The 19463-nt window shown below is 32.9% G+C and overlaps 3 protein-coding genes and 2 long non-coding RNA genes across 8 annotated transcripts in view; 2 read left to right on the top strand and 3 right to left on the bottom strand.

Moving 5' to 3' along the window:
* The window catches only part of LOC105280161, a 386539-nt gene that overhangs the window by 82255 nt on the left and 284821 nt on the right, over window positions 1-19463 (bottom strand). The window lies entirely within an intron of this gene.
* Window positions 942-8407, top strand: LOC105280144. Of its 2 annotated transcripts, XM_026967812.1 has the most exons (10): window positions 942-1864; window positions 2549-2668; window positions 2808-2925; window positions 3513-3777; window positions 3889-4005; window positions 4100-4190; window positions 6888-7033; window positions 7261-7393; window positions 7487-7556; window positions 7902-8407. In XM_026967812.1, the coding sequence occupies exons 1-9, from the start codon at window positions 1697-1699 to the stop codon at window positions 7538-7540; spliced, it is 1212 nt and encodes a 403-aa protein (XP_026823613.1). In that variant the 5' UTR covers window positions 942-1696; the 3' UTR covers window positions 7541-7556; window positions 7902-8407. The 2 variants fall into 2 exon arrangements, with proteins under 2 accessions (XP_026823613.1, XP_026823612.1); XM_026967811.1 differs by lacking the exon at window positions 7902-8407 and having other exon boundaries at window positions 7487-7797.
* On the bottom strand, window positions 9026-10758 carry LOC109611015. The gene is made up of 2 exons (XR_002193332.2): window positions 10673-10758; window positions 9026-10570 (listed from the first exon to the last, which is right to left on the bottom strand). It is a non-coding gene; the product is annotated as an uncharacterized LOC109611015 (long non-coding RNA).
* Window positions 11072-18383, top strand: LOC105280146 (odorant receptor 4-like). 2 transcript variants are annotated; one of them, XM_026967815.1, is made up of 12 exons: window positions 11072-11262; window positions 11952-12071; window positions 12211-12328; window positions 12577-12841; window positions 12952-13068; window positions 13161-13251; window positions 15745-15890; window positions 16114-16246; window positions 16340-16409; window positions 17196-17991; window positions 18066-18201; window positions 18277-18383. In XM_026967815.1, exons 1-9 carry the CDS (start codon window positions 11095-11097, stop codon window positions 16391-16393), a joined length of 1212 nt encoding a protein of 403 aa, XP_026823616.1. In that variant the 5' UTR covers window positions 11072-11094; the 3' UTR covers window positions 16394-16409; window positions 17196-17991; window positions 18066-18201; window positions 18277-18383. The 2 variants fall into 2 exon arrangements, with proteins under 2 accessions (XP_026823616.1, XP_026823615.1); XM_026967814.1 differs by having other exon boundaries at window positions 18066-18383.
* The window catches only part of LOC113561461, a 38825-nt gene continuing 37623 nt past the window's right edge, over window positions 18262-19463 (bottom strand). The window contains exons 8-9 of one of the 2 annotated variants that reach the window (XR_003406182.1): window positions 18475-18683; window positions 18262-18408 (exon numbers count right to left, since the gene is read on the bottom strand). This is a non-coding gene — a long non-coding RNA (uncharacterized LOC113561461). The remainder of the gene's footprint in view (window positions 18409-18474; window positions 18684-19463) is intronic. The other variant, XR_003406180.1, reaches the window with a different exon arrangement.

The following is a 19463-nucleotide window of genomic DNA, read 5'->3' as shown; positions in this document are numbered from 1 at the left end:
ATCACCATGCGAAATTTGGTGTTTCTAGCATATCGGGAAGTACCCGATCAATTCAACGACAGACAGAATAGGGATTTTATATGTATAGATAGAAGATGTTTTGCACGCTTTCGTTTTAAGTGCATATTATATGCAATATCATTCAGTCAGTAATAAAAATAATTGATCCTTTTAGGTTTCTTACAAATTTTCTGCCATCTCTCCGATAAATTTTAAATTTTTGAACAAAAATTTTTTCGTATTTCTATCATATCTCGAAAGTATTTTCCAGCTAAAAAGTATTGCATTGATTGGAATAAGTGGTAGTCTGATGACGCCAAGTTGAATAAATGCGCGTGTGGAAAACCATTACGGCTTAAGTTCAAACAGGTTTGCTAAAAATGAAAAGCATGTATAGCTTTTCATTGGCTATCGCGTTTACTATTATTTTGCGAAATTACGTTTATCGTTAAATTATGACATATAAAGGTTTACAAAGTACGATGTCATCGTATTAGAATATCGTATTTAAAAATTATCTCGTCGGAAGATTTCATATAAGAACAGGAAAGAACAAGCAAATATGTTATACACGTATATACAGAGCATTTGGTATTGTGTAAGTACAAATAAGTGAAGTGATAGAGCAGATTGATTTAGTAAAAAAGTAAAAAATCTTGTACCATTTTCCAAAAACCTATGTAAACTTTTGAACTTAAATAAAAAGGATTGTTAAATCAGAGCGCTGAGGCGGTAGGCGTAATATTCTAACCACAATAGTGATGTAGTAACAAATATTAGAAAAATATTAGGAAAGGATGACATAGCGAGTTGTCCACTGAACTGTAATACTGGAATGGGCGCTAGCAGCACTGTCGCAACGCCGAGAGAGATAGCTGCTGTACAGTCTAAATAAAAAATAAATTTTAGGTTATAAAGATTATAATGTAATGAATATTTACCTAAAAAACGATTCATTAGACGTTAAATTATAGTTCAGTGGAGTTGTCCTTTCTCCTTTTTCATGATATGTGTTTACTATCGTTGCTATGTCATCCAGCCATTGGCGTGTCGAGTGCACTCCGCCCATCTCGGAATATATTGCATTATATAATAATGAGATATAACAGATGTGGCTGCATATACCTAATAAACGCATATTCAATACCATAAGTATAAGCTTTCCACCTAACGAAATTCGAAGATTCAATTGCATATTTTATCAAACGTAATAAATTGCAGATAATAATGTATTATATATTCTATAATTATTATCATAACAACACTGACCTGTATGTAAGATCAATTCAGAAACACTCCTTTCAGGAGTTTACCTTAGAGTATACGTGTATACCTTACGAATGCCTGGACTAAAATGAAAGTGAAGACTGCTTGAAAAAATCAACTGCGCTTGCGCGAACTTCGGTCAAGATATCATGACATGACTATTTTCCTGTGAGAAATAAGTATCCGTTGTTACGGCGCCAAATCGATCGGGTAATCGCTCACTGTTCTCTCCCGCGCAAAGTGCGAGCAAATTATTTCTATAGCACCTTACATTAGATCTTGATATTTTATGTTATTTTCGTCGGTATATTTCTGTTAAATTAAGGAATTTTGCCTTGGAAAATACGAGAGAAGAAAAATAGTATGTAATATTCTTTATTCGAAAAAAGAGGAGAGATAGGCAAATTCATTTTGATGTATCGCTTCTCAAATGCGAGTGGAAGCTCGAAGAAGAGTGACCTGTATGGATACTCAATTTCTGTACCTTCATCGAATTTCTCTGGTCGCACTTGGGATGTGGCCTTATCATCGGACAATGTTTGTTCAACTTCACGCTTGTGTGTTTTGTCTTACTATGATTAGCTTTCTTATATTTCAGGTATGTACATGTATATTAATAGGCGTACAGTTTCTATATATATTATGTATATGTATAATAGCATAAGTGTAAAAATAATAATATAAAATTATTTGATAAAAATATAAAAAAAGAATATTATATATAAAATAATACTACTTGTTTATATTTTTATAATTATTATTCTCTTTCTACTTTTATTAAATATATTATTATTTTAGATGCTAAACATATTTTCAGTTTTATGTAAGATTTAGAATTATTCATAGCGTATCGAGAACACTATTATCAACAGAAAAACATTTTGTCATGTTTTTGTATTAACTTATGATTGACATAATTAGTACTTTATAATTTGTAATTAGTAATAATTGTAATGTAAATCGTACTTAATTCACAATATTAAGAATAATCTTTTTCAAGGAAAGATTAAATAATCGACAAAAACCGTATCAACTTCATAATTAGCTTCATCTTTTTCCATTCTCTTAGTCTTTAGTACTTGTTCCTGTTGAAATCTGTTAAGATTTATTTCCCTATATCTTAAAAGTATTAGTATTCGCAATAACCAAAAAAGAGTTAAATTATCAGTAACAAATTACATCAATGGACACGTTAAGGTTTATTTAAAAAGCAACATTTGCAGTTTATGCTAATCACATGGGAGTGCAATTTTTTCTAATTTTTTAATTATATTCATTGCAGCTTACACCATTTCTAACTACAGAATGTACTATTGAGTTTATAATTGAAATTCTTTCTACATCACTTTATCTTCTTTTGTGCGTAATTAACTATATTTCTTTTTGGATTAACACGCATGTTGTAAGTTGAGTTTTTACAGTGTGCTTCTAAACATATCTAAACATATATAAAAGTATATATATATCAGGTTTTATACACTGTAACTTGAAAAATTTATCAAAGATATAGAGAATTGTCTGATATATTGTTGATACGATAGGTGAAGCATGTATTGGAATATCTTCAGTGCACATGTAGCGAGTTAAAGGACGAAAACGAAATTGCTATTATAAAAAGATATGGACACATTGCAAATTGTCTTGCCATTGGATTAACATGTACGAATATATTAATTATTATTAATGCCTTAGCGCACGCTTTTCAATATAACATATTATACCAAAAGTTTGCGAATATGAAAATAAACAAGAAAGGAGAGTGAATAGTGTTAAGAACTTACCAAATTATTACAGAAAAATAAAAAGTTAAAAAAATAGCGAAATAGATGATCAAAAATTCGAAACATATATCTATACTGTTGCGCAGGACTTCGTATGTGCGTTTAGTATTAAAATAAGTTTATTTAATACAAGAACACAAATGATAAACAAGTTCTCATATTATTACAACACACTCAAAGTAACGATGAAAACTAAATACACGTCTTAATATGGCAAACTCAAAAAATAGACTTCTTTACAATGACGTGACTACGCGGGCGGGAGCCATAACATAATAGACAAGAAAAAGAACGTGCGCGCGAAAACGAACAAGGGTGCTACCTTAATCGCTAAGCGCGCTCTCTAACAAAATTTAATTGGCTCGAAGCTATCGCTACATACACACAACATCTTATGCTGTATGTCGATATGTTAAAGAGGGTGGATTTATATGATCACTGCTTATGTATTTAAAACATCTTCAGTGTTGGCGATGTGCGGTTTATTCATCGCGACTCTTTTGCCATTTCTGCCGCGGATTTTTGGCATCTTTTTCCCCGTAAATAAATCCGAACCATATCGCAAAATGTTTATCATCACTGAATATTTTATCGATGAAGAAAAATATTTTTATTTTATTTTCCTGCATCAGTGCGCAGCCTATTACATAGCAGTAGGTACATTAATAGGAGCAGGAATAGTAATGACGGGATACTCTACATATATTTGTGGATTCTTTGAGATTGCTAGGTAAGAAAGTAATGTGGAAACAGAATGGAGTATTGTGATTACATATAAAATATTCTTTTTTGTTCTTTTGAGAACAAATTTTGAAAACAATTATTTATAATTTATTTATAGTTACCGTATCGAACAGGCAATGCGAATAAACAATGACGAGGTAACTAATCAGAAGAACAAGAGGGAGATTGACAAGAAGATAAGTCATGCAGTGAATATTCATCGCATAGCTCTTGAGTATGTTCTATTCCATGCATGCAAGCACGCAGGCACAGCAGTTTTAGGATATTTATGTTACATATAAAATGAAATATTTATATATTTTCCATAGCTATATTGAATTCTTTCTACATAACTTCGAGAGAACATACACTCTTCTACTAGTGATTGTTGTAATTTGTTTGAGCCTTCACCTGTTTGGAGTAAGAATTTAAGCAAATAACTAAATCTCACAATTATTAAATTTTTTCGCCAGTGCAACAAGATATTTAAATTGATAGGTTGTCTGCAAAAAACTATACGTAGGTGATCCAAAAAGTAATGAGATTGGTCCTAAAGAAATTAAAACAACGTAAAGTGGCAACACTACATACCTACATATACCTGAACATCTCTTCTCGACTTTGAAAACTCCGATCGGTTCAGTTAGTAACCCTTAGGCCCAGTTCCACAAAATCAAAATTAAACCGAGCTTAACTGTCTGACCGTTATATTTAACGTCATGGCTACACTAGTATTACGGTCCACATTGTGTTATTAAATGTGAAACAAAAATTGCGAACGGTTTACTGAAAAAAAATGTTATTTAATTTTTGTTACAATCGACACCGGTCTCCCCTAGTTTTGCTAAATCTATATTCTGTAGAACCTGTCAAAGATTTCTATTTCTGTTGAAACATCGAATGTGATTTGTTGTCAACATTACAAATAAATGAAGACGCTACTAGATATATTTCATTGAAATTGGTGGCGCTACAGTATTAAACTTCGTTCATATTCATTAAATACCCTAAATTTTGCGTTTAACTTTAACCACAAAACTCGTTATTAACCGTGGTTTATAACAGTTGTAAAACGTGACATTTCTTTAAAACTGGGTTTAATGACTTAATCTACGTTTGAAGTAAGTTATGGAACTGGGCCTAAGAAGTCCAAACAGCGAGGATGATAAGGTTGTAATAGCAATAAAGGCGCAAGCTTTTCAAAGATGGCCTAGATTTCGTCTTCCAAAAGATAACGTGATGGGAAAAGTGCGTTGCATTCAATGGGGACTATTTTGAAAAGGAACATGTAAATTTAGATTAAAAATACAGTTTTGTATTTTTTATAGCATTTGTCTCATTACTTTTTGAATCGCTCTCGTAATTAGGGTAATATAAAAATAATTGTATGTATGTGAATTGAATTCATATTCTTAGTAGAATCATTAAAAATATAAGATATTTCATGTGAGAAACATTTTGCGGTTAATATTTAGATAAGGTTATCCATTGCGAATATCAATGACATTGATATATATTAGAAAGATCACCCCCCTGCATAACTTTCTGCAAGGTTTAGCCATCGCTCGTTCTTTATTAAAAAGTAAGTAACAAAAGAAAGTTAATAGTTTCGCCCGCGTTTTTGACTGTCCACGCGAAAAAAGAACGGGTTGAATTGTACAAAATCGTTTGTACAATTCCACATGAGTTTTACAAGAACTAGAAATGATTTTACATTCTTCGCTTTGGCGAGTAATGGAGGGGGAGGGGCTCACGCAAAGACTATCGAGTTATCGGTACGATTCCGGGTTTGACAAGGTTCATGAATTAGATATTCCACGCCAATCGACATCCACCGCGGGGTAATACCCCTGGAGTTTGTTCATTTTTTTTTTCGGCGGGGATGCAGGTGGAGGGGCGACACCTTCTTCCATTACCTGCCCCATGCAAAAACTATCGAATCATCGGTACGATTCCGCATGGGTTCGACGAGATCCGTGTGTTGGACATTCTGTAAGCACGAGAGGGGTGGCGGAGGTGTAGACTTCGCTTCGCATGAAAGTCGATACACAAACCTCGTTGAAGCCATGTGGAATCATACTGATGACACGACAGTCTTTGCATGGGGCAGGTAATGCAGATGGAGGGGCTTCGCCGAAAAAAATATAAACTCCAGGGGGACTATCCCGCACGAGGAGGATCTCGATTGATGGAATGTCTAATTCATGAACCTCGTCAAAACTATGCGGAATTATACCGATAACACGACAGTGCAAAATTATTAAACGTTTATTGTTAATACTATTTTAATTAACAATGTGTGAAGGCTAGAACCTTGTGCAGATTACTCAGGAAAATGATCTCCATAATATATATTAAAATTAAATTCTTGCTTCGCATGGACAGTCGAAAATGCATACAAAATCATAAAATTGTTTTGCTAATAACTTTTTAATAAACGAGTGACGGCTAAAATCTTCTGCAGGTTACTCAGGGAGGTGACCTTTATAATATATGTCAAGGTCATTGATATTCGCGATGGATGACCTTTTCTAAATATTTTCTAAATATCGTATATATATTAATATATATGTATACTCAGGGTGTCTGATATAAGACGAAAAACGTTTCGCCCACAGATAGATCTCGTCAAATTGAATTAAAAAGTCATGTACCACTTTGCAAACAACGTAAAATGTCGAGGTATTAATAAAAGAAGATTAGCGAATCAGTATGCGCGATACGGTGAGACGAGTCTTGTAGACGGGTTTTGACAATATCAATACATCCTCTCTACGCTGTAAACATGCTGTTCCATTCGAAATCAGACTCCGCCTTATTTATATATTATTACCTATCAATACCGTCGCGAGCATCTGTTGTTACGCGTCCCAAGCAACGCGTCTAAAAGTCGCGCCTGGAAGCTCGTCCCACTGCATCGCGCATACTGATTCGCTAATATTCTTTTATTAATACCTCGACATTTTACGTTGTTTGCAAAGTGGTTCATGATTTTTTAATTCAATTTGACAAGACTTACCTGTGGGCGAAAGGTTTTTCGTCTTATGTGAGACACCCTATATATATATTATTTAATAATCTATTACAAAAAAATGTATGTGTAATATATTATTTCAGCTTTGTCAAGCCGTTCTTTTTGCAGATAGGACGCAAGAGTTTCTATTACACTATACTTTTACGCTTAGCATTTTAACATGCACATTAGGAAGCAACTATGTCGGTCAAGCAGTTACAGATCATTATAATTTCATATTTTTATCCGCGTAAGTTATTTTATTATAACAGACTAAAGTTGTCTATATTAATTGCATACAAATATATTAACATGTGCGTGAATAACAATCAACGTGATAGTGTAATATAATAATTGCCAACATCGTCTGTAAAACATGTACATATTTCTATCCTAAGTTTTTCACCATCAACAGTATTGATATTTCAAATTATCATTTTCAAATATTCATTTTATTATTTACCTATTACTTCGCAGGTATAACGTTCGATGGTATATTGCACCTGTACGCGTGCAAAGATTAATAGTGTTTCTTTTGCAAAAAGGCACTAAGCCTTATAGCATGAAAGTCGGTGGTCTTTATACAACATCTTTAGAAAACTTTGCCTCGGTAAAACTATTGTACATTATGTGCCAATGTATATATGTATAGTATACATAATATATGTTTATACTGAAAACTAAAATGACATTTTCATTGCAGCTATCAACTGCATCAATATCGTATTTTACTGTGCTATATTCTCTACAAAACTAATATTAATATGAATCAGGTAATAATATGTTAAGACGAAATAGTAGAGTCGAAGATAAGTAGCTTTTCGGTTTTAAAAGTTCCGTTCTTAAATACCTGATGTCTGAAATTGTCAAAAAATGAATGAAAAGAATGAAACATTTTCATTGTTTGTAAATTGTATTGCACTTCATGCACACCAAGATATGAACCTAAAGACTAAAACTGATTGCAATTATATCTAGTACCTATCGATAATAAATCTTCTTCTATTCACAATACTTTGCTAGTAATATCATTTGATAATTAATTAAATCTTCATAAAAGTGCAGTCATACTACAGGAAATGATAAGAATGTTGCTGTAAATTTCTATCATTTTGCAGTTAATCGAGTAAAAATTTGAGATATTAAGAAAAGAAGAGTAGCGAATCTGTACGCGCGTTAGCGCGACTCATGCAGCGAGGCCGTCGGTAGGAAGGCCGCTCGTTGTTGGTTACGGCACAGTGAGGCAGCGGTGCCAGAAAGTATGCTTCGTAGCATACGGTAGGGATGGTGGAATGGGAATAGTCTCGCGAATTGTCGCATGCATTCTGGCACAACTGAATGGAGAGGGTGTGGCGCGCCTCAGTGATGCCATGTAAAAGTTTCGTCATGTATACTAAATATCGCTGTCTTACTTCATCATTATGTATTCTATGCAACAGCAGCAACAATTTATTAGCTAATAATATTTTGGAATAAAATACAGAAAAGCTTAAAAATAAATAGTTGCCTAAAAAAATAAAGTAAACTGTCCCTAAATGATTGTTGCACACAGTTATCACAAGAAAAAGACAAAATGTTTTCATTATTTTCTAAATCTCTTCTGAATAAAACATGAAGAAAAGTATGCGAAGCATATAACAAAATAAAATTAATCCTATTCTAAAAAAGGCGTGTTAACATCGTGAAGTTCTTTTTTATCGAATATTGAGGCCTCTTCTCCGCGACGCTGATTGGTTCTCTCGCTTGGCTCGAACTTCGTGTGACTTGAACTTCGTGTTGCGAATGTCAGAATGTCATAGTGGCTGTCAGTGCGGTTATATTGACAATTTTATTTATTATATTATTTTTATTTTTATTTTATTTTTTATTTTACTTATAGCGCGCGTAGCGCACGCCTGAGTGCTAGTATAAACAAGAATTGTGTGTTAATGCGATTTGAAAACACAAAGTTTAGAAATAATATAATAGTTTGATGCACTCAATATAAGAAATTGTGAATAATAACATACCATATTTTTATAAAGATCGATTAACCAACACTTCTCTCAAATATCATGCGTACTCTACAAATGCACAAACCGCAATGAAAAAAGTGAAGCACGATGCGAGTTATACAACAGGGCACTAGCACGAATGTCGATCCCCTTGAACGTTGTTCTGTGAAATACTGGTTGGCTTATGGTGTCATATCGATCTTTTAACGGCCCACATTTCCCTGAGCGAATTGCGAGCAAATTGTACCGATCGCATTTGTCGCTTTATTGTGCTACATTCATGCTAAGTTACATAATGTACATTAACTTATATGAATTAAATAAAGAATATTCTATGGTAATCTATCTATTCGTTACAAAAAATGCATTTTACTCCTTTTTATAAAGTATTGTATGAAATAATAAGTCGTGTTACTGGGTGACAACATTATTGGCTGGAAAAACACAAGTGTGTACAGAAATCGCAGAAACGACCGATCTTTTCCTTACGCGCTCTGTCAAAATTTGACCGTCCTTTTTTGAGAACCCATCTCTCTTTTTTTCATCACCAAGTTACATGTATCCAGATAAACACCATCTCCAAGTAACTAACTAATTATTGATTAAATGCTTTGACAAAATGACGTTATTTCCAAGCAACGAATTAATTATCGATCAAAGGCGAACGACTTAAAGGCCAACTCTATCGACTAGGCTTTCCCTTCCCTACAGTATGTAAAAGTATTAGTCATTTGCACTCTTTCGCTTTAAGTGCATATTATATGCAATAGAATTCAGTCAGTAATAAAAATAATTGAACTTTTTAGGTTTTTTCCAAATTTTCTGCTGTCTCTTCGATAAATTTTAAATTTCTGTACAAAAAATTTTTTCGTATTTCAGTCATATCCCGAAAGTATTTTCCAGCTAAAAAGTATTGCATTGATTGAAATAAGTGGTAGTCTGATGACGCCAACTTGAATAAATGCGCGTGTGGAAAACCATTACGGCTCAAGTTCAAACAGGTTTGCTAAAAATGAAAAGCATGTATAGCTTTTCATTGGCTATCGCGTTTACTATTATTTTGCGAAGTTACGTTTATCGTTAAATTATGACATATAAAGGTTTACAAAGTACGATGTCATCGTATTAGAATATCGTATTTAAAAATTATCTCGTCGGAAGATTTTATATAAGAACAGGAAAGAACAAGCAAATATGTTATACACGTATATACAGAGCATTTGGTATTGTAAGTACAAATAAGTGAAGTGATAGAGCAGATTGATTTAGTAAAAAAGTAAAAAAGTCTTGTACCATTTTCCAAAACCCTATGTAAACTTTTGAACTTAAATAAAAAGGACTGTTAAATCAGAGCGTTGAGGCGGTAGGCGTAATATTCTAACCACAATAGTGATGTAGTAACAAATATTAGAAAAATATTAGAAAAGGATGACATAGCGAGTTGTCCACTGAACTATAATACTGAAATGGGCGCTAGCAGCACTGACGCCGAGGGAGATAGCTGCTGTACAGTCTAAATAAAAAATACATTTTAGGTTATAAAGATTATAATGTAATGAATATTTACCTAAAAAACGATTCATTAGACGTTAAATTATAGTTCAGTGGAGTTGTCCTTTCTCCTTTTTCATGATATGTGTTTACTTTCGTTGCTATGTCATCCAGCCATTGGCGTGTCGAGTGCACTCCGCCCATCTCGGAACATATTGCATTATATAATAATGAGATATAACAGGTGTGGCTGCATATACATAATACACGCATATTCAATACCATAAGTATAAGTCCTCCACCTAACGAAATTCGAAGATTCAATTGCATATTTTATCAAACGTAATAAATTGCAGATAATAATGTATTATATATTCTATAATTATCATCATAACAAAACTGACCTGTATGTAACATCAATTCAGAAACACTCCTTTCAGGAGTTTACCTTCGAGTATACGTGCATACCTTACGAATGCCTGGACTAAAATGAAAGTGAAGACTGCTTGAAAAAATCGACTGCGCTTGCGCGAACTTCGGTCAAGATATCATAACATGACTATTTTATTTTGAGAAATAAGTATCCGTTTTTACGGCGCCAAATCGATCGGGTGATCGTTCACTGTTCTCTCTCGCGCAAAGTGCGAGCAAATTATTTCTATAGCACCTTACATTAGATCTTGATATTTTATGTTATTTTCGTCGGTATATTTCTGTTAAATTAAGGAATTTTGCCTTGGAAAATACGAGAGAAGAAAAATAGTATGTAAAATTTTTTATTCGAAAAAAGAGATAGGCAAATTCATTTTGATACATCGCTTCTCAAATGCGTGTGGAAGCTCGAAGAAGAGTGACCTGTATGGATACTCAATTTCTGTACCTTCATCGAATTTCTCTGGTCGCACTTGGGGTGTGGCCTTATCATCGGACAATGTTTGTTCAACTTCACGCTTGTGTGTTTTGTCTTACTATGATTAGCTTTCTTATATTTCAGGTATGTACATGTATATTAATAGGCGTACAGTTTCTATATATATTATGTATATGTATAATAGCATAAGTGTAAAAATAATAATATAAAACTATTTAATAAAAATATAAAAAAAGAATATTATATATAAAATAATACTAATTGTTTATATTTTTATAATTATTATTCTCTTTCTACTTTTATTACATACATTATTATTTTAGATGCTAAACATATTTTCAGTTTTATGTAAGATTTAAAATTATTCGACAACACTATTATGAACAGAAAAACATTTTGTCATGCTTTTGTAGTAACTTATGATTGACATATGTAATTAGTAATTTATAATTTGTAATTAGTAATAATAGTAATGTTCATCGTAGTTAATCCACGACATCAAGAATAATCTTTTTGAAGGAAAGATTAAATAATCGACAAAAACCGCAACACTTCATAATTAGCTTCATCTTTCTCCATTCTCTTACAATTAGTCTTTAGTACTTGTTCCTGTTGAAATCGGTTAAGATTTATTCTACTATATCTTTGCTTAAAAGTATTAGTATTCGCAATAACGAAAAAAGAGTTAAATTATCAATCACAAATTACATCAATGGACACGTTATGGTTTATTTAAAAAGCAACATTTGCATTTTATGCTAATCAAATAAGGGTGCAAGTTTTTCTAATTTTTTAAATTATATTAATTGCAGCTTACACCATTTCTAACTACAGAATGTACTATTGAGTGTATAATTGAAATTCTTTCTACATCACTTTATCTTCTTTTGTGCTTAATTCACTATATTTCTTTTTGGATTAACACGCATGTTGTAAGTTGAGTTTTTACAGTGTGCTTCTAAACATATCTAAACATATATAAAAGTGTATATATATCAGGTTTTATACACTGTAACTTGAAAAATTTATCAAAGATATAGAGAATTGTCTGATATATTGTTGATACGATAGGTGAAGCATGTATTGGAATATCTTCAGTGCGCATGTAGCGAGTTAAAGGACGAAAACGAAATTGCTATTATAAAAAGATATGGACACATTGCAAAATGTGTTGCCATTGGAATAATATGTAAGAATATAGTAATTATTATTTATTCCTTAGCGCCCAATTTTCAATATACAATATTATACCAAACGTTGGCGAATATGAAAATAAATAAGAAAGAATTAAATTAAAAATTATTACAGAAAAATAAAAAATTGAAAAATAACTAAAAGATCAAAAATTTGAAACATATACCTACTTATGCTGTATGTCGATGTATCAAAGAGGATGGATTTATATGATCACTGCTTATGTTTTTAAAACATCTTTAGTGTTGGCGATGTGCGGTTTATTCATCATGACTCTTTTGCCATTTCTGCCGCGGATTTATGGCACCTTTTTTCTCGTAAATAAATCCGAGCCATATCCCAATACGTTTATCATCACTGAATATTTTATCGATGAAGAAAAATATTTTTATTTTATTTTGCTGCATCAGGGCGCAGCCTATTACATAGCAGTAGGTACAATGATAGCAGCAGGAATAGTAGTGACGGGATACTGTACATATTCTTGTGGATTCTGTGCGATTGCTAGGTAAGAAAGTAATGTGGAAACAGAATGGAGTATTGTGATTACATATAAAATCTTTTTTTTGTTCTTTTGAGAACAAATTTTGAAAAAAAATATTTCTAATTTATTTGTAGTTACCGTATCGACCAGGCAATACGAATAACTAGTGACGAGGTAACTAATCGGAAGAACAAGAGCAAGATTAACAAGAAGATAAGTCATGCAGTGAACATTCATCACACAACTCTTGAGTATGTTCTATTCCATGCATGCAAGCACGCGGGCACAGCAGGTTTAGGATATTTATATTACATATAAAATGAAATATTTATCTATTTTCCAGGTTTATTGAATTCTTCCTACATAACTTCGAGGGAACATACACTCTTCTACTAGCGATTGTTGTAATTTGTTTAAGCCTTCACCTGTTTGGAGTAAGAATTTAAGCAAATAACTAAATCTCACAATTATTAAATTTTTTCGCCAGTGCAACAAGACATTTAAATTGATAGGTTTGGCTGCAATAAAACTATACGTAGGCGATCCAAAAAGTAATGAGACTGGTCCTAAAGAAATTAAAACTGGTCTTAAAGAAATTAAAACAACGTAAAGTGGCAACACTACATACCTACATGTACCTGAACATCTCTTCTCGACTTTGAAAACTCCGATCGATTTAGTTAGTAACTCTTAGGCCCAGTTCCACAAAATCAAAATTAAACCGAGCTTAACTGACTGACCGTTATATTTAACGCCATGACTATACTAGTATTGCGATCCACATTATGTTTTTAACTACAGTTTAGCTAAATCTACAGTCTGTAGAACCTGTCAAAGATTTCTATTTCTGTTGAAACATCGAATGTGATTTGTTGCCAACGTTGCAAATAAATGAAGACGTTACTAGATAAATTGCATTGAAATTGGTGGCGCTACAGTATTATACTTCGTTTATATTCATTAAATACCCAAAATTTTGCGTTTCATTTTAACCACAAAAATCGATATTAATCGTGGTTTATAGCAGTTGTAAAACGTGGCATTTCTTTAAAATTAGGTTTAATGACTTGAACTACGTTTGAAGTAAGTTATAGAACTGGGCCTAAGAAGTCCAAACAGCGAGGATGAAGAGGTTGTAATAGCAATAAAGGCGCAATGCAAGCAGCTTTTCAAAGATGACCTAGATTTCGTCTTCCAAAAGATAACGTGATGGGAAAGGTGCGTTGCATTCAATGGGTACTATTTTGAAAAGGAACATGTAAATTTAGATTAAAAATACAGTTTTGTATTTTTTATAACATTTGTCTCATTACTTTTTGAATCGCTCTCGTAATTAGGGTAATATAAAAATAATTGTATATATGTGAATTGACTTCATATTCTTAGTAGAATCATTAAAAATATAAGATATTTATTTCATGTGAGAAACATTTTGCGGTAAATATTTAGATAAGGCCATCCATTGCGAATATCAATGACCTTGACATATATTAGAAAGATCACTCCCCTGCATAACTTTCTGCAAGGTTTAGCTAACGCTCGTTCTTTATTAAAAAGTAATTAACAAAAGAAAGTTAATAGTTTCACACGCGTTTTTGACTGTCTACGCGAAGAAAGAACTATGGGTTGAATTGTACAAAATCTTTTGTACAATTCCACATGAGTTTTACAAGGACTAGAAATGATTTTACATTCTTCGCGTTGGCGAGTAATGCAGAGGGAGGGGCTCACGCAAAGACTATCGAGTCATCGGTACAATTCCGCATGGGTTCGACGAGGTCCGTGTGTTGGACATTCTGTAAGCACGAGAGGGGTGGCGGAGGTGTAGACTTCGCTTCGCATGAAAGTCGATACACAAACCTCGTTGAAGCCATGTTGAGTCATACTGATGACACAACAGTCTTTGCATGGGGCAGGTAATGCAGATGGAGGGGCTTCGCCGAACAAAATATAAACTCCAGGGGGACTATCCCGCACGAGGAGGACCTCGATTGGTGGAATGTCTAATTCATGAACCTCGTCAAATCTATGCGGAATCATACCGATAACACGACAGTGCAAAATTATTAAACGTTTATTGTTAATACTATTTTAATTAACAATGTGTGAAGGCTAGAACCTTGTGCAGATTACTCAGGAAAATGATCTCCATAATACATATTAAAATTAAATTCTTGCTTCGTATGGACAGTTGAAAATGCATACAAAATCATAAAATTGTTTTGCTAATAACTTTTTAATAAACAACGAGTGACGGCTAAAATCTTCTGCGGGTTACTTAGGGAGGTGACCTTTATAATATATGTCAAGGTCATTGATATTCGCGATGGATGACCTTTTCTAAATATTTTCTAAATATCGTATATATATTAATATATATGTATACTCAGGGTGTCTGATATAAGACGAAAAACGTTTCGCCCACAGATAGATCTCGTCAAATTGAATTAAAAAGTCATGTACCACTTTGCAAACAACGTAAAATGTCGAGGTATTAATAAAAGAAGATTAGCGAATCAGTATGCGCGATACGGTGAGACGAGTCTTGTAGACGGGTTTTGACAATATCAATACATCCTCTCTACGCTGTAAACATGCTGTTCCATTCGAAATCAGACTCCGCCTTATTTATATATTATTACCTATCAATACCGTCGCGAGCATCTGTTGCTACGCGTCCCAAGCAACGCGTCTAAAAGTCGCGCCTAGAAGACTCGTCTCACTGCATCGCGCATACTGATTCGCTAATTTTCGTTTATTAATACCTCGAAATTTTACGTTGTTCACAAAGTGGTACATGACTTTTTAATTCAATTTGAGAAGACTTACCCGTGGGTGAAAGGTTTTTCGTCTTATGTGGGACACCCTATATATAAATTATGTAATAATCTATTACAAAAAAATGTATGTGTAATATATTATTTCAGCTTTGTCAAGCCATTCTTTTTGCAGATAGGATGCAAGAGTTTGTATTACACTATACTTTTACGCTTAGCATTTTAATATGCACATTAGGAGGCAATTATGTCGGTCAAGCAGTTACAGATCATTATAATTACATATTTTTATCCGCGTAAGTTATTTTATTATAACAGACTAAAGTTGTCTATATTAATTGCATACAAATATATTAACATGTGCGTGAATAACAATCAACGTGATAGTGTAATATAATAATTGCCAACATCGTCTGTAAAACATGTATTTCTATCCTAAGTTTTTCACCATCAACAGTATTGATATTTCAAATTATCATTTTCAAATATTCATTTTATTATTTACCTATTACTTCGCAGATATAACGTTCGATGGTACATTGCACCTTTACGCGTACAAAGATTAATAGTGTTTCTTTTGCAAAAAGGCACTAAACCTTATAGCATGAAAGTCGGTGGTCTTTATACAATATCTTTAGAAAACTTTGCCTCGGTAAAACTATTGTACATTATGTGCCAATGTATATATGTATAGTATACATAATATATGTTTATACTGAAAACTAAAATTACATTTTCATTGCAGCTATCAACTGCAGCAATATCGTATTTTACTGTACTATATTCTCTACAAAACTAATATTAATATAAATCAGGTAATAATATGTTAAGACCAAATGGTACACAGTTGAAAAATTTGTGTTAAATTTAACAGATATCACATGTCCCAAACAGTCCACATAAATTTTTGTGTTAATTTAACATAATATGGATATGTTAAATGGTGACACTAATATTATGTTAATATTTTAACTTAAAATGAATGCAAACTACGAAGTAATTTGAAATCAATTTTGTGTAAAATCAACATATTTTTAATGATACAATTAACTCGAAAAAAAGTTAGTTTTACATACATCTTTACTCTCAACATTGTTTTCTGTAAATTTTAACAGATACAACTTGTCACTAATAATACGGCACATATCTATTGTGTAAAATTAAAAATAGGTGCACAATGTGATTTTTACACTTTTTTTTAGTTGGTTTAAAAATTTAACACTTGAGTTGAATTAACACAACAGCAATATGTTAAATTAACACATGAATGTGTTAAATATTTAACACAAAAATGTTAACCGGCATATTTTTTAACAAGAAAACACAAATTGTCCAACTGTGTAGAATCGAAGATAAGTAACTTTTCGTTCTTAAAAGTTCCGTTCCTAAATACCTGGTGGCTGAAATTGTCAAAAAATGAATAAAGAGAATGAAACATTTTCGTTATTTGTAAATTTTAGTGCACTTCATGCACACCAAGATGAACCTAAAGACTAAAACTGATTGAATTTATATCTAGTAGCTATCGATAATAAATCTTTTTCTATTCACAATACTTTGCTAGTAATATCATTTGGTAATTAATTAAATTTTCATAAAAGAGCAGTCATACTACAGGAAATGATAAGAATGTTGCTGTAAATGTCTATCATTTTACAATTAACCACGTAATAGTTTGAGATATTAAGAAAAGAAGATCAGCGAATCAATACGCGTGTTAGCGCGACTCATGCAGCGAGGCCGTCAGTCAGTAGGAAGGCCGCGCACTCGTTGTTGGTTACGGCGCAGTGAAGCAGCGGTGCCAGAAAGTATGCTTTTGTAGCATGCGGTGAGGATGGAGTGGAGCCTTCGTTTCAAGATATGTATGTTAACAAGCAAGATATAATGTTGTAAAAAGAAATTAATTGTATATGTTTGTTAGATATAGCCAGCAATATTGTTTCTAAGTTACTGTATCATTTTTAATTGTTTGTTGAATGTAATAAATATTATTTCGCACAAGGGAGATTTGTACATGGAATCTAAATGATAAATGGTAGTACTACGTGTGCCGATATTGTACTTCGTAGATCATATATTCTATAAACGTTTGTAACTTGTTAGTTATGCTTACAAATTCTCAATTCTTTGTGTTTTTGTAGAGTGTCTTCTATTTCTTTTATATTCTATACCCAGCAAACATTTTGGTTGTGGAATGTTGCCAAATGAGAAACAAATGTCAGCGGAACTATAATGCCAAAGCCAGAGCCTACTGTGTCCTCAGTTGGTCTCTAATGTGAACCAAATCTGACGAACATATTCCACAGTCAAATTGACGACAACATTAGAGCAGATCTGACAATAGAACGGTGAAAATGTTGCATATTGACGGAAGTGTGCTAACAGAATTGCAACAAAGTATGTTAACAAAGTATGTTTTCCATTTGCGACCTTCCAGCAAACATAATTTGTTGCCACATTTGTAATTGCAGAAAATGTTTGTTGGGTACTAGGATTGCTAAAATTGAAAGTTTAATATGGGACTTTGTCCAGAATACGTAAGAATAATATGATCCGATTACTTGAGAGTCGTGTAAGTTTAACCTGGAAGCACCCTCAAGTCAATAAGTAAGATGCAAGTAGAAATTATTATGACATTCTTAGTTTAAGATATTCAAAACTTATTTCGTTCCGCTTTCGCAGATCACTCATGTATGAGATTTATTACAAATGCTACGCGCGTACAACTTCACAAGTTTAAAAGTTTAGAATCGCAATCACTGCTTCGGTTGCTCATCTCTTATTATTAATATGAAAATATCTAAAATAAAAAAGCTACCTTCAACGATATGTACAGTATTTTCTGTATATATTATAAAAGTCGTCGAAGCGGTTACCTACCCCGTTATTTCCATTTGCGATGCTAACAGGCTTGGATTGTCACAGGAAGCACAGACAACGGTTATTGGCGAATAGCCAGATCACATTCATTAATAAGTGATTATATACTGTAGGTTTTTGTCGAAGCGGAGATTTACTGAATTTGGCAAGTTGCGCTCTTAATCATCCAAAGCGTCAGCAACACAAAAGTGCTTTGCACAGTAATTTCTCTGAAAATGACGAATAAATATTATATTATCCTATTAATGGCTTGATAAAATGTGTAAATGTGTGTGTGTTTTTGAAACGTAAGAGGATTATAATTGATGTATTTTTAGGATTAATACTAATTAACTGAGAAATTTAATTTACTTAATTTTAATAAAAATTTCTGCCGAAAATAAATTAACAGTTTATATAATTGTCAGTGGCGGACACAATAAAGTGTAATTATCTTATTAAACATTGTTTACCTTAAAAATATTTTAGAAGAATGTACACGCGCAATTTCAAACATTCGTGATTGAAAACTTGTTTATTTATGGTGACTGGGGAAGATTAACAGCGCTTACAGGGTACAACTCCCCAAGCTGTGTGTACTATTACGTGAACTTCATAGGTATATAACTTTGTGATAATCTACAAAACCTTGGCTACTCGGATAAAATCGCGCTCTTAAAATATGTTTCCGCTGTATCATGGAATTATTGCCAGTGTAACAAGATCGATGTAATTTACCGCGGTTGAATTGCAATTTCAACAGCCCACCCCCACCCGAAGAGGAAATAAATCGGTCAGTCGGTCGGAGTATCAGTCATCGCTACATGTCCATGCATCTCTCATAATCGCGAAATAAACCGCGAATCTGATCACGACAATTGTGCCTGCTGTGTCCATCGTTCACGAACGTGCACGTGCCCAACTGCACAAATGGCGCACCAGATCGCCAAAATTTCGTTCGATATGTTTTGTGCATAGTAATTGTGTATCGCGGTACTGGATCTCCGTTT

Source organism: Ooceraea biroi, chromosome 2 (genome assembly GCF_003672135.1).
Source record: "Ooceraea biroi isolate clonal line C1 chromosome 2, Obir_v5.4, whole genome shotgun sequence".
Classification (NCBI taxonomy): Eukaryota; Metazoa; Arthropoda; class Insecta; order Hymenoptera; family Formicidae; genus Ooceraea; species Ooceraea biroi.
This window is presented reverse-complemented; position numbering and strand designations above follow the sequence as displayed.